Genomic DNA, 23,639 nt, shown 5'->3' on the forward strand with positions numbered 1-23,639 from the left:
CTCTTGTGATAGTTGCCAAAGTAAATACTTTTTCTGGCTGTTACCTAGTCTCACTGTATGCCATGTATAATGTTGCTGAATGGTGATATTTTAAAGAGAAGGTCAGCTACATTTACTTAAACCTAAACATGCCTTGCAAGCAAAATAAAAAAAAGCAGTGTCACAATCATGGTATATGGCTGAGGAGCTTTGAGGCTAATTCTTTGAAATGAGAATGATGTGGCCAACCATCATTACAAAAGAACTTTATGCTTAAGGTTTGTGTTCTTGGATGTTTTGGAGTGCATATAGAAGGCTTCTCAATAAAAGTATTGCAGTGTTTAAAATGTGATGATGTAGCATTTATTATATCTCTGATTCCAGATGTGGTGACAGAGTATGTGCAGAGAATATTGTACAGTGTACCCCAAGAAGACAAGGTGGCATAAATGAATAACAGCACACATTCTACAGAGCAAGAATTTCCAGGAAAGATGCATTCATCACTTGGAACATGTTCTCATCTTACTTGAAATCACCATCTTTATGAGGCACATGTTATGCTAGTCTCGAAGAGCATAACTCTTTGCATGAACACTTTTTACACATATTTTGTATTCTACGATATATTCAATGGTTTGTCAGAATGTGGTTCAGTGTAGAAGAAAAAAAAAAAGCCAGTGGAATAAACTTCAAATAGTGCTTTTTATTTCTTATAATCATTACCTTGACTTGTATTTGGTTATATGCAAAATGTGAGTGATGACATAAGAGCTTTTTTTTTATTTGTTTATTCTGTCTCTGACTTTGTATGCAGCATTTCGGAGTTCTAGCGCTTCAGTTAATATAGTATACATTTGTTATTGCTTGTTGACAGTGTGGAAGGGTGCTGGAAATGCTGCATCTGAGGTGAAGAAGATTTGTAAAGAACATTTTTTGTGTCATAGTCTATTGTACTTAAGTTGGTCTGTTTGAAAAAAGCTCAGGTGTCCAAAAGACATTTTTGCAAGTTTCACATTATTGTAATGTGAAAATATTAAGTTCAAGACAGAGCGCTTCTGATGTTAGTGTTTACATGGTGGCACTTCATTGTGTGCTTGTATATATGACTAGATTATTAGATTTCATTTGAAGGAAATGGGGCAAAGATAGGGCCCTATGCTTGTGATTTCACCTTGATTCTATTTAGACCGTCTGGTGACATCTGCGAGGTGTTTTTTTCTTAACTATAATAATTCTTTCGCGTTGCTCCCTATGAGGCCATGAATTTTTTCGTAGGTGCCAGAGCTGTTATATCTAGGTGCATAATGTAATGGTACTGTTAATAATTTGTGGCCGCAAATGCAATTAGGCCAATATGCAATCCTGTCACACATATTTCACTGTGTTTATATAGTTCATAGGAATAAATTAAGTGGCAACTACGTGTGTACCAGATAGTTTTGCACACATTTCCACACACTTTTCAGCCTTTTTTTTCTTGGCTTAAGATAAATAGCAGGTACAGTAATAATAATGTCACCAGAAGCAGTTAATTTTTCTGTGCAAATGTTGCAGCAAATTGTCCAGATAACAGCAGTTACTTAAGCTAGCTCTTCTGAACTGAGTTATGCCATAGTTCGTGTTTTGTTGCTGGGCATTAAAATCAGACATAACGTTGGTTTTAATGTGACCGATAGGTCGCAATGATTGCTCCCTCGTAACTGTTACCTTGAAATGTATGTGTGGGCTGAGGGGCATTTGTGAAATAGATGCACCTGTTGATGCTTCCAGCCACTGCACGGTGTTCAGTACTGAGAATTTACACGTTGCCATGGGTGGGAATCTAGCGTGTGTGCGTGGGTAGATGTGCTAAATCATCTGTACCGAGCCAAATCTACTCGTGGATGACTTTTTGTGGTTATGCAATGGAAGCCATGAGCATGATGTGATGGCTTTGACATGCTCACACACCAAATGAAGTCCTACAAGCTGGTAGCTCGCACTCATAGCCTCCATTGCATAGCCAAAGGAAATTGTTCACAAGTTTAGCACAGGTATGTGGTGTAGTTCTTACTTTCCCGTTCTTTATTTCTGAAATGGAGGAATGGTTTTCATGTTTTGCAGAAGACTTAAAAGGGCTGTTATGCGAGTTTTGGCAGTTATAATTTCAGGCTTATTAAATACTTCGCCAAACGTTGCATTGTGCAGTGGTTCAAAACTGGGGAAGCTCACTGTTGCAAATTTCAAGTCTAGCAGCCTGTGGCGCCATCTCCTGTGGGTAAATGAAGGACAAGGCATTGGTCTTGACATGCATAAAAAGTTTCAGGGTGCTGCAGGCAGCAAATATCATAGCTGCTAATCTCTGGAGTATGACCACTGGGTATGCGCGGATATTGGACTGCAGTTTTTCAATAGATATTGTTAAGAGCCTCTAGTACATTGTGAGTGCGGTGGTGCATGTGGACTGATTGCTGTAGCATGGTCAGTCGCGCTTCTTATTGGGAACACTATGTTGTGGCTGTTCCTGTATTATAAGAATCCTTGCATTGAGAGTGTGTTGGCTGTCAACTGCAACATCTGCCCACATATTGAGAACCTAGAGGCCACATTTCAGAACTTTTTATTTAGACATGTTTGTGTAAACTTGTGGTGATGTATGTACTTTTAAATATTTGGATAGTGTTTGCCACAAGCAGTTATTGACTTGCAGATGCGAAAAATTTTGTTTTGATGTAGTTGGATAGTCAACGTGTTTGCTTTATGCTGCCGTATTTTGACATTGTTTTTTTTTTCTAGTTGTCAGTGATATTTACTATAAATGAAAGGTTGGTGTAAATTTCCATCTATGCTGGAAGTTATGAATGCGTATGTCATCTGTGCTGTCAAATATTCAGATTTAGTGTGCACAAGATACATGAAATCCAAAGGGACCATGCGAATGTGAATTTATTTTGATTTTTGCTTCCTGAGCTCTGTTGCCAAAGTGAAATGTGTGGCTTGTGAAAACAAGGTTGTGTTGGTTTTGTATTGCTTTTTATAATTTCAAGTGGTCCTTGCCTTATGGGTAAGAGTAACTGTTCATACGAATTGTATTGAGTTTACATTGCTCGAGTGTCCAGCATTCTTTACATGCTCGCTGAAAATGTGTGAGCATGGCTATCACTGGAACCTGGAAAGTATCAATCAGTAGACAGCTCCAGGCTATGTTGGACTCTTGTTGTTCTTGCCAGGTTTGTCTCAGCACAGCAAATGAAGGCAAGCTTGACACATTGGAAGCACAAAAACATCCACACAGAAACTCTAGTTTTCTATTGTGTGGTTATAGTGGAGAATAGTACCACTGATGAATGACAAGGCAGGCAAAAGGATGAGTTCCTTTTAAGTCCTATTGTGTACTATGCAGCGAATTGCTTTTATTACACATCCAAAGTGACATCTTACTTCAAATCTGTACTTGTTGAACCAGTAGCATATCAGATAATGCCCAGCACGCATGGAAATAAAATACTTCAATTTGAAATAATTACTGTCATGGACTGGCATGTACTTCAGGGAGTAAAACATTCTGGTGATTTATGACTTATTTCACCAACGTGAACTGGACTTGAGGTTCCTGCTTAACTGGAACATGGGGTTTTACTCCTGTGCTTTTCTGCCACATTACCTATTGCAGATAAAATGGCACTTGCAGACTGTACCTTGCAGTTTAGTTAACCTGATTAAAGATAACTGCTTTTAAACTGATGGCAAGGGTGCACAGCATCTTGCATGAGAATGACATTCTATGAATAAAGCAGACTTGAGTGGTACCTGTTTTAGAAATATAAAAAGGGGCTATGTCAGTGTTTCAACAGCCACTTGGCACATTGTTCGATTCAGAGGAAGGTCGAATTTTCCGCTAATTATTAACACATTGAGAGGCACAGCTTGCATAGAGGCAAAGGTGAAACACGGGATGCCTGTCCTTCCTTTTTTCTCATCCTGTCCTTCCTTCCTCTCGTTTGCATTTCACCGCTGTGCCTTTCTGCCGGTATCTTCAAAACGATTCTGGTTTGGCACTTCATGTTACTTAATTTGTTTTGACACTTGCTTTCATCTCCACAAATTTTATGGTGCATTAGGGCATTTTTAAAACCTTAACTATTCCCACTTCTGCAGTGCAAATGTTAATGTACAAGAAAACATAATGGAAACGGGGAAGTTTTCCGATTGCATCGTGACAGCCACAGGCTCAAGCAAGTCGTAGCTGGCTGAAGTGCAATAATTGTGCCATTCCTCAGGCATTGCTTGTTATTTCTGAAAGATAATCTCTTGGTGCTACAAAGAATAATTGACAGCTCTTGATAAAAAAAAGGTAGTCTGCATTTCTTTGGGAGTAAACTCGTGAATTACTAGAAACAGACCATGCCTTTAAAGAAACAGCAGTGAGTAGTTTATTTTCCTAACATTTGGTGCTGATTACCTCCACTAAAATTCATTAGGGATTGCATGCGACCGTGTTCTGAATAAATGTATGCTTTTAGCAGCATCCCATTTGGACACATGAAAACGTGAAATGGGCCGCCCGTCTTGGTTCCTTATGCAAGACGGTGGGGTGGGAGTAGCGGTCATAGGATGATATAAGTGGCCTGTGCAAATTTGCCTCGTATAGCCACGTATCGCTGGTAGTAACAAATTTATTATGGCGAACCTGGGGCAGCCAGATGGCATGGTACGTCACTTTTGGCTCTATGTGGCGAAAACGGTCATCCCCGATTCCCGCTGCTACATCCGGCCCGAAAACAGTAATGTGTTTGGTAACTTTCAAACACGCCACTCAAACATGAGAAATGAACATGCCCAGCGATGCACACTGAAACGTAGCCGCTGTGAACATACATTTTCGCTGGAAACGCACTCTGCCGGGATATGGCCACGTGAGAACAACTGGCCAATGCGTGGCGTGGCGGCGAATACAAAATAGTTGCGGTGCTTTCCACGTTCCAGTGACTTGCTTTTAACAGCCACCCACACCTCCATGCACACCTCGCATGACCCTGGTGCGGATTATGAATACTGCTGCGATGGCATCCAGTGGGACAGTACTTCGCGTGTGTTTTGTTGCGCGCTAATGCGTTTCCTTGTTGCTGTAAACAAGACAGACTGTCCAAAGGTATGTAACACTTGCCGAATGGCTTGCCAGTTGGCATGCTGGAGCCTTCATAAGCCTTGACAAGTGCCTGCAGAGTTTTCGCTGTAATATTTCTTGCGCTTCAAGTTTAGCTCCTTGCAGTTTTCAGCAATGCTGGAAGATGTGTGTTCATGCGAATCACACTCCCTGCCTACTTGGTTTCTCCTGCCCCTGTCTGTCCCTGTGTTCTAGTACATAATGATGCGTGCCTTCTGTTTTGATAATGCTGTCATGCATGAGAGGCTGTTGTTTCTGACACATGGGAGCACTCTATTTTTGATAGCACACTTTGTGTGCTGTCGTTGCTGTTGGACATTTCTGGGTGAGCAAGTTTTGTGCGTGGCTGCATGACCACTGTCTTGTACTGCCGGGTACCACACGGTAGCATTGTGTTGTGTGCCGTAAAACGTGGTTTAACGAGGGCATATGCATTTGATTTCAGTACTTCGCTTAGTTGTATTCACATCGCTACCAATGGTGCCTTGTATATAATGAGAGGGGGAGTTTGTGATGAGCAATTTCATTTGCAAACGTGAATCATTCTGGGATGTGGCAAATGAAGGGAATAAACTTCTGCAACAAATATTTTTGGGCACGAATTTGTTTGCGACTTTCACTCGGTTGTATAATGACTGCTCTAATGGGTACAGTAAGATGCATTCACTCGCGACGCTGTGATATCTGGGTTGGTTAGGTTGTCCCCGTTGTATATTTGTGCCTTCAGGGCAAAGTTGAGCGTGTCAGTTTTACGCCAGCAGCAGTACGGGAGCTGGGATGATGCTGGGCATCGATTGATGGTGACGCTGCGTTTTTCTCGTGCTGGCGTTTCTGCGAGGTGAAGGGTGGAGGAAAGCCGGTGGGAAACGGGTGACGAGGAAGGAGGAGGAGGTGGCGACGGCGAGTTGGGTCTTTTGTTGTTTCTCTTGTGAGTCGCACACCCTCATCTCGCTGCCATCTCTTTCCCTCGCTTCCTCTTCTGTCTCCCACTTCACTTTTTCTGTTGAGCTTTTCTTTGTCTTCTCTTTTGGCTCGCCGGTTCTCGCTCACTTCCTCTCTGTGTGCACTTGGTTCTTGTCTTTTGTTTGACGTGTTCGCGCAACCGCTCCGCTCCTCCCTCGCGCTTCGTCTCTCGTTCTCCCTCGAATTTTTTCCTGCCTCCTGCTTCTCTCTCTCCCTCAATTGTCGTCTGTACCTTTCTTTCCTCCTCCGCATTTCGCTCGCTCCCTTCGCTTGCATTTTTCTTTTTTTTTTTTCCAGCGAGGTGCGTTTCTGCTCTCGCCGTCTCCCGCGGTGTCGGTCCTCCCCCTACTCCCTCTGTCCTCCCTCTTGATTTCGTTTTTTTCCTCCTCCGCCTCCTTCCTCCTCGATGTCTTCCTGCTTCCCCGTTCGCTTCGCGTCCTCTCTCGCTGCTGTCTTTTCGTTGTTCGCTTCTTCTACGCGCGGCCTTTCGCGAGGGGCTCGCCTTCAGCGCACGGCGGTGCGTCGTTGGTTTGCAGCGGGATCCGCTTTTTTGCCTCCCCCCTCCTCCTTTGTCTCTTTCGGAAGGGCTGGGAGGGGGGAATCCAAGAGAAGAGACGAGGGGGATGTGGCAGGAAGGGCACGGCCAGGTTGCGTGGGAAAGGGGGACCCCAGCTAGCTTGGTGGGCAGGGCGGCAGAGACGAGGGAGGAAAAGTGCTGCTGCTTGCTCGCGCTCGGGCGATTGCGGTGCTGCTGCGGGGCGACAGCGCGTCAAACTGGAGTCTGCCGACGAAGCGACTGACTCGCCGCTCGCCGAGCGGCGCGTTCTCAAGCGCAGTGACAGGGGTGGCTACATGTACTACCACATTGAGAAGTAAGTACCATGCCTCGCGAACAGTGCTGTGCTGTCTCGGCACGCATCTTGTCTGCGGCGCTGACGGGTTGCACTGGGCGCAAGTGTGCGCGCGCCATGGCCGCCGGCTGGTTCCAGTTGCGCCGGGTTTCACCGCGTGGCGCCAGAGGGCGCGACGCGTTGCGACCGTTTTTTTTTTCCTTCATGCCTTTATTAGCAGGCAGCGGCGATTCGCGCTGCGCCTTGCTGGCCTTGCCTTGAGCGTTTGTTTGCCTTTACTGTCGGCAGTCGTTACTGCTAACGCAGGATTTTTATCTGCATTTAAGTTACCGCCTCCTCGTGTGTGGAAGCTCATCAAGCTGTGTGCAGCCGCAACCGAATGATCAGTCCTATAAAAGCTTCTTTGATTTCGCAAGAGCGGAGGAGTGAAGCTCGAGTGAGGCATGAGCTGTTAGACAGGTACAGCCTCACCAGCGTGCCCGCTCGTGCAGATATCATTCATGTAGTGTGCAGAAGTGTTTGCTTAGTTGACCGAAACTTACCCCCGAGAAGTCATAGAGGTGTGTAGGGAGGAGCACGTGCTGCTGTGTGGTTGTCGATACTCGGACTTGCACTGTGTGTGCAGCGGAGTGGAAGCTACTACGAGCACGAGGCGACGGCTTCGACAGGTGTGCTGCTCGCACGCGCTCGTAAGCCAAGTACGCAGGTTTGCAAGTCGTTTCTTCGTGCTCGCAGCTTCCACTACTGTGAACAAGCTTTGAGACGGAGCGTACACAATGGCTTCACTATCATGACCATGGACCCACGGAGAGGGACGCGCGCGAGCTCATCTGCTACATGCGCCAGGGGTAGAATTCTGACTTGCAAAAGGAAATGAAGTACCCGTCTTTGCCGCAACTTCCCTATGGCACTCTCACTTGCGAATTTCATTTATTACGTACCAGTTCGCCTATTTCAGTTAACCGCGCTCTGATGTACGATGTGATGTTACGTTCAGAAACTTCAGCTAGCAATAATTCTTCACGAACGAAGCTAAGCAATGCATTTCTTATATTTAAAGGCAGTCAACTTTAAGAACTTGCATCCAGAAGGCAGTAATATGTTCTCTACGACTGCTTTTCGCTTTGAGGTCACACTAGCGCTCTGCGTGGGAAATTAATTTAGGTGTGTGCGAGTAGTACTTTTTCGATAGCGAATCGAACACGGATAGTGTACGTAGTTTTGCTGCCGAATCGAATATGAATAGTATAGTTGAAAACTGAATCAGTACGAATCGGGTATTTGTGGGATTATTCGCTAGGCATGCGAATATTCATGGAAAACAGCGAAGCGTTACCAGCAGCGCATAATTCATGGAATTAAAGTTGTAGCTCTAGAAAGACTCATCACTGATCTCCACTAGAGGACGCGCTACATGATGTCAGTATAGTATATTAGCTTCATGAGCGTCATGTCATAGGCATAGGAAAATTAAATTTGCCACGATCTCCGGTATCGGACAAGAAGGCAGGGTTTGCCAAACCTGGCTGAACTCTCGCCTCGGCCAGTCTTGGAGGAAATGTGCATGAGCGTTGAGATCGCGGCAGCACATGGTTAAGCTGTGCGCCGTCGGAGTGGGCCCTGTTTTTAAAACTGTCATCGAAAGAAACGACGGCGTTCCCTATTCGAACTTCGTGCTAGTTAATAATTAAGCGCGTTTCTTTTTATGATGTCACTGGCAGCAAGTGCCTCGCGCTGAAATGGGTGTTCGGACGACAGTTTGCCGCATTGAAGCCAGAAGGTGTTTTTAGCATACTATACTTTTACAGCCTTCCATGCAGCATGCTGTAGGGTGGGCGTCGCAATTGTTTACTTTTCTTACCCTGTGCAAGCGAGTTCTCAACGCGGCGCATCCTACTGAGCACGCTGCCGCTGTTAGACCAAGGCTTTCTTGATTTGCCGAGGGAGCGGTGTGGTCAACCTCTGGGAGCCACGAAAAGGAAATCTGCGATCATTGCGATTGAATAAGTTTGCACGGAGGATCCGCCTCCGGCAGATCTAGTCGCATCTCTCACGCTTGAAAAATGGGAAGCTGTTCTCGCCAGCCCGAACCCGGACGTTCAGTCCCGGGCCACGGCAAGAGCGCAGGAGGTAACCGGAGCGGCTGAAGTGACCCAAGAATATCACCATCTCCCTGACAAAATTTTCTCTCTCTCTCTTGAATTACCGCGTCGCCCTCGACAAGGAAGTGGGAAGGGTAGAAATTCGTGATCCCTGAAGCGCTGATTTTGTAGTTTTGTAGCTCCGAGAAGAGAATGCGCGCCAAAAGATTGAAATGTATGTATACAACCTCTTCGGGGGTGTGACCTGTAAATTTCTTTGTGGGGGAACCACGTTTCACGTGGTTGTGTTCAGCGCTGGATTAGGGGGGGGGGGGGGGCGGTGGGGGCTGCAGCCCAGGGCTTCACCTCGGACAGTAGGAGAATGTGGCCCATTTATTCTAACCTACCTGCTTCATATATGGAACCATGGGCAACAGAACTTCGAGCGACATGTACGAAGCGAGAAAACCAGAATGAGCAGGCGGGGCCTCCCGCCTAATGTAACAGCATGTGTTTAGCCTGATCATTTGGGGGAGAGCTATATAGACCTAATGCATAATGGACTTTGAGGTTATTTTCCTGTTGATGATGATGGTGTATTTTTATGGTGCAAGGGCATCTATGGCCAATGAGCGCCATGGCACAAAGTATTTTCATTTGCTCAAGGTGGGGTCAAAGACCCATTTCCCAAGCATTTCACCCTGAATAAGCTGAGCACCAGGCCAGGGGAAGCTCGTACCTGGAGAGATTATTTTTCTTATAGAATTCATTTTTAAAATAGAGAGTGTTGTGCTTAAATTCATCCTTGAGGTATTCCATTTTCCTGAATAAAATTCCTCAAACGGGTTGAGCTAGGCAGACATTAAATGAATGGTTAGACAGAAGTCTTTAAGGCAGTTCAACTTCTGGCTGTGGATGTCAAGCTCAGTCAGGTCCTGAAGAATCCCAAACCTCCAGGTTTTTTCATATGCTTTCTCTAAATTGAAGGAGACAGCAAGGCAGTGTTGCGTATGAAAGCTTCTCGAACAGTATTTTCAAGTCGAACAAGGTGGTTGGCAGTGGAGCACGCTTTTTAAAACCACATTGGTGGACATCCAGAAGCTCACGGACTTCTAACACGAAGGTTAATCTGATAATCACTGCACTTTCAAAGGATTTCACTAGACAGCTGGTGAAGGCTATGGGCCTATAGCTGCTAGGAAGGGCAGGTGGTTTTCCGGTTTTCAAAAGTGGATAAATAACGGCTTTTTTACAGGCTTTGGGTATTTTCCCCCGATACCCAACTTTGTTAAAAAAAAAAGTACCTCTACAGCAGGTTTAAAAAGATGGGCTAGCAGTTGATAATGTATTTCGTGAGGGCTGGGTGCAGTCTGCTTGCCGGCGGATAGTACTGGATGAATTTTTTGAACTTCAAGTAAATTATTATAGGATTCATTTGTACCGCCACTTGTCGGCGGCCTGTTTTTCAGTTGTGCTTTTGTATTTTAGGAATGATTCTGTGAAGTGAGATGAGCTGGAGACTGTACAAAAATATTCACCCAAAATATCTGCCTGTTCTTCTATATTTGTCTGTATACCAGGGGCTGAGAGAAAGGGAATTGTGAATGGGGAGTAGCTGCCACTCATCTTTCTAACCTTCTCCCACATTTGTTTTGATGTGGTTGAGCTGTTTATAGACGACACGTAATCTTGCCATGAAGTTCTTTTGGCATTATGGCGGATACATCGGGCTTTTGCTCTGGACTTTTTAACGTTTATGAAGTTCACCACAGGTAAAATGGAATTCTGAAAGATTGAATCACGGCAGAATTTTTTTCACCATATCAGGGAGGCAAAGCTGGTGCTTCCTGTTGTCGGAGTTTGCATTATGCATTATTTTTAAAATTCTGTCATAGTAAGCATTTACCACGCTGTGTCAAAATGTTTTGTTTTCTGTTGAGTTTTTTGGCGTTTATTTTTAGAGCAGTCGTTGCACAACCACTTGGTTTTTCATTATATTGCAGTTTTCAATTTCATGTGAGGGCAGAAATTGAATTCAGGTTCATCGCTTTCATGTTCTGCTTGTTACCGCAGCGGTGGCAAAGTGGTTGAGTATCCGCCTCGCATGCGGGAGGTGCGGGGTTCGATCCCCAGTGCCGCCGGGTACCCACCGGTGATACAGTGGGTACAAGCTTTCCCCTGGTCTGGTGCTCGGCTTATTTAGGGTGAAATGCTTGGTAAATGGGTCTTCGACCCCACCTTGAGAATTTGAAAAACACCTTGTTCCATGGCGCTCTTTGGCCATGGATGCCCTTGCGCCATAAAAATCCATCATCATCATCATCTTCTTCTGCTTGTTTTTGTCGGGTTCATGCAACGACTGCTTGTTCAGCATCTGGTGAATCAATGTCCAACACCTCATCACATGAGGTGGGCAGCTCTTGCATTCTAAAAGTCTCGTGTTCTGAATGTCTGCTTTGGAGGAAAAAGCATTTCTCCTGATATATAAGGTGCAGAAATGTCAGAAAAGGCGACATTTAGACAACACAAACTGTTACAGAACTCAAACACAACTGAAAGGCACGTTCTACTTTAGGGCCTACACCTTCCAATCATTCCATTTGGAATCACTGATCTCTGCGAACCCTTGTAGCCCTCGTTAACTTGTTTTTACGAAAGAATTTACTTTGAAGGAATAACGTCACCTGCTAGTCCACCTCTAAAACAAACACCATTTTTTAAATCGAAAGCTTTACTAGCTTAGCTGCGCCCATTTCGCTGTTGTCTGCACACATGACCTTGAACAGGAGCGGAGCTGCTTAAGCAACCATGTGACGTACCACGTGCCTCGCAGCAGGTGCAGCCATGTGCGCTATCATCGTTGCAGACCGCTGCACACTCCCTATTCAGCGTCTTGCTACAGACGAAGCAAGTCAGCCGGAGCCAACGTCCTCAAGAGTGGGTACTCGCAGGCATCAGGCCGAGTCTGATCATCTGGTCGACACTGCCAACTGTGTAAGGGATTTAGCAATCGATAGGAAGCGTAAATGCACTAAACAGGCAGCCGAAACCAATGAAGAGCGGGACCTTCACCTCGCTCGTTGCTAACCACAGCTACACTAAGGCTTAACTGGGCGGTACCAAAGCTTTCGCTTGCATAACCAGGGTTAGCTGAGCTAAGCCGCCGCCAATTTATTTTTTCCATACGGCCGAAGGGAGGCAGTAGTATCCATCAATGGTGGCAGCACAGTGCAAGCAGTTTTCGCACTTCCTTCTTACAAAATAATATTTGCCTACGGTTTTTTTTAATATATATAGATAAACAGCTAAATGCTGGATTTTCCATAAAAACAGTTGGCATTTTCTTCCTCATCTCATGCATATGTCTGTGATTCCAAATTGCTGAGTCAGAAAGGGTTAACAGCATTTTTATTCCACTGCATGCATAAAAAAAAAGCTGTAGGCATTTTGTAAGGGAAATAGCACCACAAAAAAAGCTGCCTCTTGGCATCACTGTGTTGATGTAATTTTGGTTGCAAAAAATGGTTTCTTTGTAGATATTGGTGACTTCCAATCGCAGAGTTGGAGCACTTTTGGAGCAACGTTTCCTGCTCTTTTCGGAGCAACTGTATTCCAAACGCAGATCTGAGGCATGGATCGAGTGTTCCAATCGTAGACAGGGAGCGGTTGCCGAGCCGAGATTGCTCCGTGGAGCAGTCGGGACTGCTCCGCCGAAATCGGCGGATCCGACCGGAAGTTTGCGTGACGTTCTTATTCAGCGGCGATAGCGGCGCCCTACATGCTCTGGCCTGCATGCTCCTGCCAGAGCAAGTGTACTCCAATCGCAATTTCAGGTCGTGCACTCTGCGCCGGATTTAGGCGCTCTGTCACAGAGTGTGCAGACCGCTCCGGGCCTGCGATTGGAATTCACCATATGTAACAAAACTGCATTCTCAAAAATGGCTTTGCGAAACGTAGTAGTGCGAGTAGCGGCAGACGTGTGAAAACAGTGAATGTGATAACTATAGTAGGCTGGCTAGCTAAATTCTAATAATTCACAGCGATATATTACAAAACTTAGGATTGGCAGCTGACTGTTACTACAGTAAACTCCCTTTAAAGGGGTAGAGATACCAAATTACAAGGTTTTACAAAGCTGTCTTATGTTTCCTTTGCATGTGAGAACCAAATAGGACCACTGGAGCCAAGTATTAAACTCAAGGGAGGTCTAGAATATATTTTAATCCTATTTTAAAATTTGAGCAAATGCTCACTCTTGAAGTCTAATGCCCACTCTTGAAGTCTGCGCTATCGCTAGCGCATCAACGTGACATAGATTCAGAGAAAAAAAAAAAACACAATCAGGTATTTGTTGTGTCATTGCACAGTATTCTGAAGTACGGGATGGAAGTTTTGCAGCCTTGCAACCTTGCTCACGATTCTTTTTTCTTCCGATGGCTCCACAGCTATCCTTCAGTTGATGAAACCGAAACATGTTGCATGAGAAAAGAAATTGAATTATATATTATTTAATGGTCCTAGGCAAATACCACATGGTGAACCATGTTTTCCATTGTATAGCGCATCACTTGAAAGAATAAAACACGCACCTAAAATTAGGTGTCTATAACTCATTTATCAGAAGCGCCCCTAAAAAAAATATGCAAGCATGCTAGCTATATTCTTATAATGTAATATGAAAACAATGACTACAATAAAATAGTCTTTAATTCAGAGCAAGGATAAGGATGTTGGGGAGGGCTTTTGTACATATGTGCCTATGCAGTTAGCCAGGTGAAGAACTTTAAAACATGCCATGATTGTGCTCCAGCCATTACAGGTAGCAATGTGAACCTCCCTGAAAACAGCTGGTTATGTGTGAAGTATTTTGTGCCTGGTAGCATACCTCTTGTATCCCCATCAAAGGCAGCACTTGACTTGCTCAAGTTATGTGAAGCCGTCTTCATGCTGAATACTGAAAGCACCCTCAACAACAGGGCTACACTGGAGCACAGTGAGAAATAAATTATAAGATACGCAGCTGCAACTATACCATCCTGTAACAGCATGCCCCAGAAGCTCGCTACCTGCTTCTCGAGAACCAGAATCCACATCTTCTGCAAGAAAAAAATGAAACTATATCGAAACTTGGGACCAAAATGTAAGAGCAGGAGCATTGGGGTGCATCAGGCTGCCAGTGCAATTAGGTGAAGGTATTGCAGTACTATCTAATGCATGGTTCTTCTTAAGTTGCAGGCCAGACAAAGTACTGAAGGGGCACCTAAGAAAAATTGCAGTTAGCACGTATCAATACATTTAACATGGCAAAAATTAAGTTGTTTTATTACTCCCCATAAACTTGCATACAAGGGCAGATTTTAATAATGGGAATATGGCATGCCACATAATACATGTAACAGATCTGGCGGCTCAACTCCACCCGAAAAATACTACAAGAACCATGGCTTTCGTCACAAGAGCCACCCCTGTGCTGAAACCCTGGAGCTTGAGACGCGGAAACTATTATAAATTGCACCAATTCCTAAGAATATATGCACCCGATCCATGACAACGAATGAAGGGGGCATAGAGCAAAATTTATTCAAAGTAAACTAATGAAAGACCTTCCTGTGGAACCAGCCTATTGCGATGCTGCGTGTGGGCTAGAGGGGGCCGTGGTCATAGCAGTGGTAGATGGTAACCACTCCCAGAAGGTAATTGGATCTGTCAATATGCGTAACGCTTTAATAGCTGAAGAGGTTGCGATAGCGCTAGCATGTACAGGTACTACAGACAATAAGGCGGCTGTTAGGAACTTTGGCAAGGGCCTAATTTCCAAGCAGGCGGCCACAGAGACCCCGCTACCTGGAGACAAAGACCCCCTCATCACCTACAAGGAGCTCTCCGAGACTTCCAGACTAGGCCGAAAGATATATCCACCACTAGATAGGTCCCAAAGAGAATGTAGGGCCTGCCGAAAAATTCAGGCCAAGCGCTTCTTCCCTTATGTTACTCTGCATAGCGAGCTTACAGGCGACCCGGAGGCTTGCAATCTCTGCAACGTACCTCTGAGTCAAAATCATCTAATCTGGCAATGCCCCGAATCTCCGGGAGCTAAACAGACTCATCCCCTTGATCAAGTTGCCTGAGAGTCGTACATCCGCAGCCCAAATGCAGATGTACAAAAAATCGTCCTACGCTTGGCAGAGGAGGCTTACTCCAAAACCTTCTCTGCAGTCACGATGCAGGAGGGCCAGCAAGGAGGAGACCCTCCCTCCTGGCTGAGCCCCTAAGTACTAAAATAAATGCTTTGTTTTATGGCATCTCTTGATCAATGTTCACTAGCTTCAGAAAGTAAATCAATGTGGCTTCCCATCAAGGCAGAGGAGAGCCTGTAGCCATTTTGCTGCCGTGAACTTAGTGGTGAACTTAGTGCTCGGAGCCTGGTCGAAGAAGAACCACCAGCCAATGTACGGATAGATATCCCCAATGGCAGGCAACTCAGCTGTTGATACACATGTACAGAAATGTGGAATATATAGCTTATGCATTGTGTGCAAAGTGTTCAAGGTAAGGTAGGTTAGTAACAACTAACAACACAAGCAGCTAGGGAGAAAATGAGCTTGCTTTGAGTTTTTCTTAATGAAAACCTCAAGTCAGAGGAAGGCATCAAAGCCTGATGCACAGCTACGCTACAGGCACCACAACATAAAGTCAGGCATAAAGACAAAACAGAAAGCAGACCGCAGCCAAAAGCAGAACTAACTCTTCACTCAGGCAGCTTTACTGTTTGTTGAACTGCAAAATGAGAAAGTTCATCGGCTGTTAACTGGTAACTCTTCTTGTCATGTGGGTAATAACATCTGATATAACCGTTGTCTTGCAAGAACTCTTGCTGGCACATTTTATACAGCACAGCACGTAATAAATGAGTTTAATGCAGGAGATCTGAGCGACAAATAGTAAATTATAATAAATAGAATGGTAGAGTGTAAAAAAATTATGCTTCGGCTGTTCCAGCACACACAGAAGCTTGATCGGAGTTGTTTTCAGCATTTTTCTACAAGTTCCTTTCACCAAATCTTCTGCAATGTTGAATCAAAGGCGTTCCCACCCAGTTTGAGTTTTGGCATGAACACTGCGGCATAGCTTGTATGTTAACTGACTTTGGTAAACCGTCCCTAAGACACGTGGTACCAAAAAATCTGGAATGTCTGTGAACACATTGTGTTCCTTGGCCTTTTAAAACTAGCAATTTTATAGCATGTTTATTACTTTTTATCCTTGCGGATAATTGACCCAATGACTACCAGACCGGCCTCTGCCCTCCTTGCAGCATTCTGCACTTCTTGAAATCACCAACGTCACTCGCAATAAGTCAACAATTCAGTGCAATATTCCGACTTGCAAGCATCCAATGCATCACACGTAAGCTATAGACACAGACATTTATCTACTTCACATGCATGTTCAGCACCTAGACAGTTTTCAAATGATGCTTTGCTGCGCAGCGACAGTTCAGTATTATAACATTTGTCTCAGATGTCAATTCTCCTATGTGCTGAAAACAACTCTGATAAAGCTTCTGTGTGTGCTGGAACAGCCGAAGCATGATTTTTTTTACGCTCTACCGTGCTCATAACTTACTGCCTCAGAGTATGAAAAGAATGGTGGTGAATAATTCTTATCACTTTGTAATGCGATCGCCTTGTCTGTCACCCTCCCTCTCCTCACACAGGAAACGGAGAAGCATAACTGCAACATGCCGGTCCACACAAACGGGGAACTGTAACAGCTCGCTTATAATTTTTCCATACTTGCTGCGTGCACATGTCGACTGGTCTGCTGGTGAAAATGTGTGTTTCACTTTGGGCATGAAGTTAGCAAATATATTCTCATATAACAATTAATAATTCCTAAAAGTGCTCGTAAACATATACTGCGACCAGCAATCACAGGCGACGGGACCCCGCCGTGGCCGGTGTCGCCGTTTCGGCAGCTGACGATTGTGATCGCATAGGCCTGGGGCGCGATTACGGATCAGTCTCAATCGAAATTGTCTCAAAAAGTATATCATTTGCCTCTCTCCTATTGGTCGGCGGCCATTTTGATTTTTTTCGTCACTGACTGACGTCGTAAATGGCGCAGAAGTGGTGACGTTGGCCATCTAATTATGCAGGCAGATTGAGACGATTTTTTGAGACTGGAAAAAGTAGTATCAACACGTTTGAGACAGAAAATGGCGGCTGTTTACATCGTCGTATACGCGGGTGACCGCGCGAGCAACGGTGTCGGAGGGTGCATGAAGACGACTTTGACGCGCGGGAGAGTTATTGCGAGGAGACTGCGCAGTGTCTGTGCGACGAACTCGCCGTTGAACTGGGAAGTGCGCGGGTGAGTGCGCTGTCAGTGGAGCGGCAGGTGCTGTGCGCGCTGCGCTTCTTCGCCTCCGGTGGGTTTCAAGGCGCCGTTGGAAATGAAGAAAACGTCGGCGCAGCCCAACCGACTGTGAACAAGCCTTTGCGGCGGGCAGCGGAGACCAATGTCAACGTTGGGTCACAGAAGGGGGGTATTCGCTTTCCGAGGAGACCCGAGGAGAAGGCGGCGGCGAAGGAGGGTGTCCTTTGCCTAAACGTTCGCCGCGGCAGCATCTCCGGCGTCGTCGGGTGTGTCGATTGGGCACTCATCACTATCAAGGAGTCTGGGGGCAGTGCTGCGAACGAGCCGCAAGCGGTTCTACGCTGCGAACGTAATAGTGAGTATACCTCGGCCACTGTTTTTGACCGCATGAGTTCAAGTGCTACAATTGCATGAGCTACAAGTGCGGGCCTCGGCAGCGAGAGTGAGTACGGGCTGTGCTTGTTTTTTCTCAGATCTGTGGCGCGAACATGTGCATCCTGGCCGTGGACTCGCGCTGACCCGGATCCTTCCGCGACGCGTTTGTCTGGCGGCATTCCGAGGCGGAGGAAGGCCTGCTGGACGACGGTGATTTTTTTTTCTGGGTAAGCAGTAAAATAGCCGTGTCACCCGTCGGGCGAACTCAGTCACATCTATTGAGCTCCAGCACTATGCATTTGGCCGGATCTGCTAAAGCTACAAGAATCAGTCTGGACAGTTACACAAATGCAGACACTTTACAGTATGATACAGTGTATTGCCACCCTTTCCTTTTGTTAAATATAATTGCAGCAGAAACACAGGACACATATTACATTGCTGAAATGCATAGCCTTTCCTGTTGAAGAAACCAAAGCAAAATGCACCTGACAGCGCTTGTGTTTTGTAGGCAATCATAGCGCATCATTTATATGAATATGCTGGTAAAAGACTGACCTTACAGTAGTGCTCACTTATACATCTAAATCCTGCATGTATGTATGCTCTTGAATGTCATATTCAGCAAAGCCTGGATGTGGGCTACTTGGCGTGAGTTTTCTACTGTATAGCAGAGTGTCCTGTAATGCTGTTGAGATCACTGAGAAAGGACATGCTTAGCTGCATCATTTTTTGTTATGCAGGAGACTATGTCTACCCACTGGAGCCATGGCTGCCTGCACCAGTTGCATGACATTACAGACCTGACTCAGCAGAAGGCCTGTACAACACGCCACATGCTTTCACACAATTTGTGGCTGAGCGCTGTATTGGTGTGCCGAAGAGCTGCTTCCGTTGCTTTCAAGGACACCGGATGCACCAGTGCCAGTGGAAGTGGACAGTGCGCATCATCACCGCACGTGCTGCACTTCACAGCCTCTGTTTGGATGTGCCCATATCAGCAGAGGGTGCAGGCGACACTACCTCTGACCCAGATAACAACAGGCCACCTCTAAATGGTGGCTGCCTCGTACAGACAGGATCCCTCCTCACCTGCCTCCTGAGAAGAGCATACGGTGCTGTACTTTTGGCCTCTCTAGGACGACCCGTCTCCAGAGGAAGGCGTACCGAGGGATGGTGCAGCGGCAGTTGCGATGGAAAATCTAGCGTCCAGAGACGACTCACCATGCTGGCATAGAGAGTCATATCAGGCACTCTTCCCCTGTTGCCACTGTCATTTCCTTGTGTCATTGCACAACACACATCTGCAAGTGTGTGAGCAATTGTGTGATGTGGTTGTGCCCTTGGCCAACCTGTGTGCAGCGAGAAGCCAGCAGTGACAAACAAGTGCCCCCACCGGCTGCCACTTCATTTTCAGTGTGTTTGCTAGTATATCTTCCAGTCCCTCAGCAGCGTGTTGCACAGTCTCTTCCTGAAGACGACCCGCCGCGGTGGCTGAGTGGTTATGGCGCTCGGCTGCTGGCCCGAAAGACGCGGGTTCGATCCCGGCCGCGGCGGTCGAATTTCGATGGAGGCAAAATTCTAGAGGCCCGTGTACTGTGCGATGTCAGTGCACGTTAAAGAACCCCAGGTGGTCGAAATTTCCGGAGCCCTTCACTACGGCGTCTCTCATAGCCTGAGTTGCTTTGGGACGTTAAACCCCCATAAACCAAACCATCTTCCTGAAGACGGAAAAGGTGTTGAAGCAGCTCGCCCAATTTCTGAAAAGCATCATTTTGAACTCTCTTTTGTCAATGCTTATGTCAGCCCACCTGCCCCTTCTCTGCTGTCTCCTTCCAGCTTGGTGGAGTGCCTGTGGTCATTACCTGTGTGACGAACATGCATGAACCAAACGTGTAGTGCTGGAATAAGGCATGAAATATTTGTGATGCTTGTTGGGATCAAAAAGCTGTTTTTTATTGCATCATACATTCAGTAAGCGCGTTTATTTTTTTAGGCACAGCATTTGACACGAGTGTTTCTATTGCAGAAAAGGCAGTGTACATACAAGCATACTTTACCTTGATGTACAATTACCGTATGGCATTTCTGAGTGCAGTTAAGAAAAAAAAATCTGAAAAATTGAGTTCAAAGTGCATGTTTTCTTTCATACAGAGGCTACCTGTACAATAAATATGGCATAGTACAGTGTACATGATGCATTTTCCGGACTACAAAACATTTTGGCACATATAAGTAGTGTAAATACCAAAGCTAAGCTTTTAGCCTAATGGTATGTGGCTAGGGGTTTCGCTCTGTGCTAAAAGCTGTACCTACTGCAAGGAAACCGCTGTACAACAATGCATAATAAAGATTGTAAGGTGCAGTGGCTACAATGACTGCTGAATGACTAGAACATCTTCACTGATAGACAAAGATGTGTAAACATCACAGACACATCATCAAGGAGATGGTGTGTGATTAGAGGTTAGTTTACAATCACAAATCATGCAACACCGTTACTGGAAATGCTCTACAGCTCTAAGAATATACAGGCAGCTCCATTGTGGGAAATTTTGAGCACTCGGTTATTGCCCCATAACTGACACCTAGCTTGGTTTGCGTAACACAGGGCTATGAAGTCTTGTCCATGATGACACGAGACGGTGACAATGCCGAATGGCCGGACAAGCTCCTTGTGCTATCATATAATATGTGTGATAAGTGCAACTGCTGTCAAGCTACTTTTCGCCTAGGTATTTAATGTCCTAGTCATTTTCAACTGGCTGTTCCCTTTCAAACTGGAGTGGCTTGTATACAGGGTGTCTCAGATATGATGGACCATAATTAAAAAAAAAAAAACAAGTGGTCTTCCGACCTGAAAGGAAGTGCATGTTAGAAGCTATGCAAAGTATTTAAAGCCCTTCAAACACTGCCCTCACCAAACCCAGTTATACCAGCATCACTCCGCCTGCTGAGCAAAATACAATATTACACATCACTGCCCTGTCCTACCTACCTCACTGCCCTGGATCATATGCAATTCAAGCGCTGTGTACCAGCAAACATGAACAAACTTGCTCAACTTTCTGCCCAGTTGCAATTAGCCTCTATACAAGCAAACTACTTCTTTCCAGGTTGACCCTGGATCTACTACATGATCAGTAAATAACGTTAATGGAACAAGCTCGTTCTCTCCTCGGTGACAATAGCAAAGTTATCAAGTCAAGTGCTTCCTTTCTCTCTAAACAAAGTGGAGCATAAGCATCACAATTTCTGCATCTTGCACAGGAAAAAAAAGAAACTACGGCAACAACTGAACATAAACCGAACGGAGCTACAAAAATACAAACGAAACATCAAGTGCTTAGCCCGATGTGGGCGGCAACACTTGGTTACGAGGCAGAAGAGTGCTGCCACAGAGGCAGGCCGTGTCGGCTCTCATTTCCCGCACCGAGATTGCAAGCTATCAGCAGCTGCACCTGTCTGTCGGCAGTTGCTTCTATGTGATGATTCATGGTTTTCTGGTATTTTCTAAAGAAAATAAACAGAACCACACGTCACTCGGCGATCGATAGGCGCCGACCGAGAACACAGACTAAAGTTGTCTTCGTCGATTTTCGAGCCGAGCGCTGCTTGTAAGTTGATCTCGGCAGGCCCGTAGCATTCACTGCCTTCAATCAGATTTTTCTGCGCACTTAAGACATCCGCAAAGTACCTTGATTTTAGACGACACGCGAAAAAACAGGAACTAGCCATGGAATCAGCTGTTTTCTTGCAGGCCGCCATGTTCACGTTATGCCACTGCCAGCGCGCCCTCATGGCAAGAGAAGTTAACCTGCAGCAAATTTAATTGCAAAACTGAAAATGCTTCTAATTTTCCCTTATGTTGTTGAGATTGCAACACAGTTTACTACCAAAATAAAACATTGCTTGTTTTCTTCATTGCGTTTTTGTTCATTTTCAGACTAACATGTTCACGCTATACCGCTGACAGCACACCTTCGCGGCAAAAAAAGTGACTGAACAGCAAACTTAATTGCAAAAATGAAAACACTGGTTCTTTTGCTTGGTGCTGTTGGGTTTGAAATACAGTTACTTAGCAAAATAAAACATTACTCGTTTTTATTCACTGCGTTTTTACTGCAAAACATTAGTCTACGGTCCCTTGTCGTGCGATTAGTGGTTTCGGGGCGGAGCCCACCGCCTCCTTGCTCCGCATTGGTCGATTCGGCGGTCGGCATTTCTCGGTGTCGTCATTTTGACGTCACTGTCTCAATATTGAGACAGTTTTTTGAGACTGATCCGTAATCGCGCCCCTGAAGTGTTAGCTCTGAATTCCAGCAACTCGCATCGAGCACAAATTTCTGAGGAATAACTCGTTCTGTCCTTTAACATCTTGTCGAGCTGTAGTGACGGAGGCCGAATAGCACATATCTGCACACCAACGACCGCGCGGTTCTGCCGCCGTCATGCGAGACCGGCTGTGGCCGAAGTTGTCCGAGACAGAAATTGGTGCTCCTCAAGGAGAGAAAACAGCCTACTTAACCAAATTCTCAAGCTTGCACAACGCTCTGAAACGTTTACCACCAACAAAATGCTCGAAGCAAAGCCAAGGGTTGTCCGTGGAGCTCGTAGCAGGCAGTCTGCCAGCGGATCGCAACGGCGTAGTATAGTATACATACTTGCGCCGTTCGCTACTTGACGGCACTCGTAGCATGTTACATTCCGTTGCAGTGAAGTTACTGCAGTTTGAGGCAGTGCACAACACCATTTTTTCAGCTATGTGAGCGTTGGTATTGAGGAAAGAAAGGTCGAAACTGCACGTCTGCAAGCAATGCCTACACAAACGAAACCACAGGAACGATCCGAAGTCAAAATTCACGTGACGGGGCCTCGCCGTGACGCCTTGTTTTGTTGAATCCGATGGCGACTTGGCTTGGCTTTGTTGAATTCGATGAAGGCTGGAAAGGAGACACGCCATCGGGCTTCGCGACGACACCGCCAGGGTGACCACCTGAGTCGCCGTGCATTGCCGTGATTCTGAGTGATCGCATTGGAAATTGTGAGCAGGTTAGGGATTTATTGGCTTCTTTTCACTAGAAGACAAGTGCTCCAAGAGCGCAGTGTGCTGAAGGAGCAGGCGCATCAGAACAGGTGCTAGAACTCGAGAGCTTTGTCGCTGTTTGCTTACGCAGTGGTACGGGCTAGTTGGAGGGTCAACCGAAGGGACTCCGAGCAGTGGGTCCATTGAGCAGACCGGTGCACTTTTCATCAGTATCTTCAGCGTCGGTTCTGGTCAATTAACTTCTCTTCAGCCAAACTGCTTCGGCGGGGTACCTGAGTCAGCCCACTATTTTCAAATCAAAAATCAGAAAATCCAGACACTGCTTTTTTTTTATCTCTGCAGCAAAAGCGGTACGTTATAGGCAGCTGTTATCGAAAGGCAGGGATAGTCAGCGTTGTTTACAGTTGAATCTGAAACTGCTCTTCAGTGAGCTTGACACAGTGATCGCATTTTTTTTGGCTCACATGACTCTACAGGCCACTAAAACGCTGCTAAGGTCCTGCATATTTGTGCAAAGTATTCTCGTTGAATTAGGATTTCGTGTAAAATCGTTGTTTGGGCAGAAGTGTTACGTGAAATATGAACTTTATTAAATTGGTATCGTCAGCTCTTGCAGCGAAGACGCACTAATTAAAATTTATGGCCATGAAATAAAGATAGAGTAACGTGCGGTACTTTTTTCCGAAACGGTAAAGCGTTCCTTTTTTTTTTATAACTAACGTAGGTCGGTAACGCGCTCCTTTTTTTTTTAGCTTAACGAGTAGTGTTTAGTTACTTTTTTTTTCGGTAACGCCTACAACACTGGTCTGGCAACA

General features: G+C 45.6%; 2 protein-coding genes and 1 long non-coding RNA gene across 6 annotated transcripts in view; all 3 read left to right on the forward strand.

Annotated features, from left to right (window-relative positions):
* Nucleotides 1-5,716, forward strand: part of LOC144114305 (Y+L amino acid transporter 2-like) — a 71,681-nt gene extending 65,965 nt beyond the window's left edge. For both annotated transcript variants that reach the window (XM_077647954.1, XM_077647955.1), the window contains exon 10: nt 364-5,716. In XM_077647954.1, coding sequence (XP_077504080.1) covers nt 364-428 — 65 coding nt within the window. In that variant the 3' untranslated portion in view covers nt 429-5,716. The remainder of the gene's footprint in view (nt 1-363) is intronic.
* Nucleotides 5,717-6,540: 824 nt separating this feature from the next.
* LOC144114306 (uncharacterized) overlaps nt 6,541-23,639 on the forward strand; it is a 50,003-nt gene continuing 32,904 nt past the window's right edge. The window contains exons 1-2 of one of the 3 annotated variants that reach the window (XM_077647957.1): nt 6,542-6,963; nt 11,890-12,017. Coding sequence is in view for 1 of the 3 variants with exons in the window: in XM_077647956.1 (XP_077504082.1) it covers nt 6,944-6,963 (20 nt within the window). In the remaining 2 variants the exon portion in view is untranslated. Of the gene's footprint in view, nt 6,964-11,889; nt 12,018-23,639 lie in introns of all 3 variants that reach the window. The other 2 variants (XM_077647958.1, XM_077647956.1) reach the window with 2 other exon arrangements.
* On the forward strand, nt 17,041-21,652 carry LOC144114304 (uncharacterized). Its single transcript, XR_013311007.1, has 3 exons — nt 17,041-17,757; nt 17,876-18,004; nt 18,521-21,652. It is a non-coding gene; the product is annotated as an uncharacterized LOC144114304 (long non-coding RNA).

Source organism: Amblyomma americanum, chromosome 1 (genome assembly GCF_052857255.1).
Source record: "Amblyomma americanum isolate KBUSLIRL-KWMA chromosome 1, ASM5285725v1, whole genome shotgun sequence".
Lineage (NCBI taxonomy): Eukaryota > Metazoa > Arthropoda > Arachnida > Ixodida > Ixodidae > Amblyomma > Amblyomma americanum.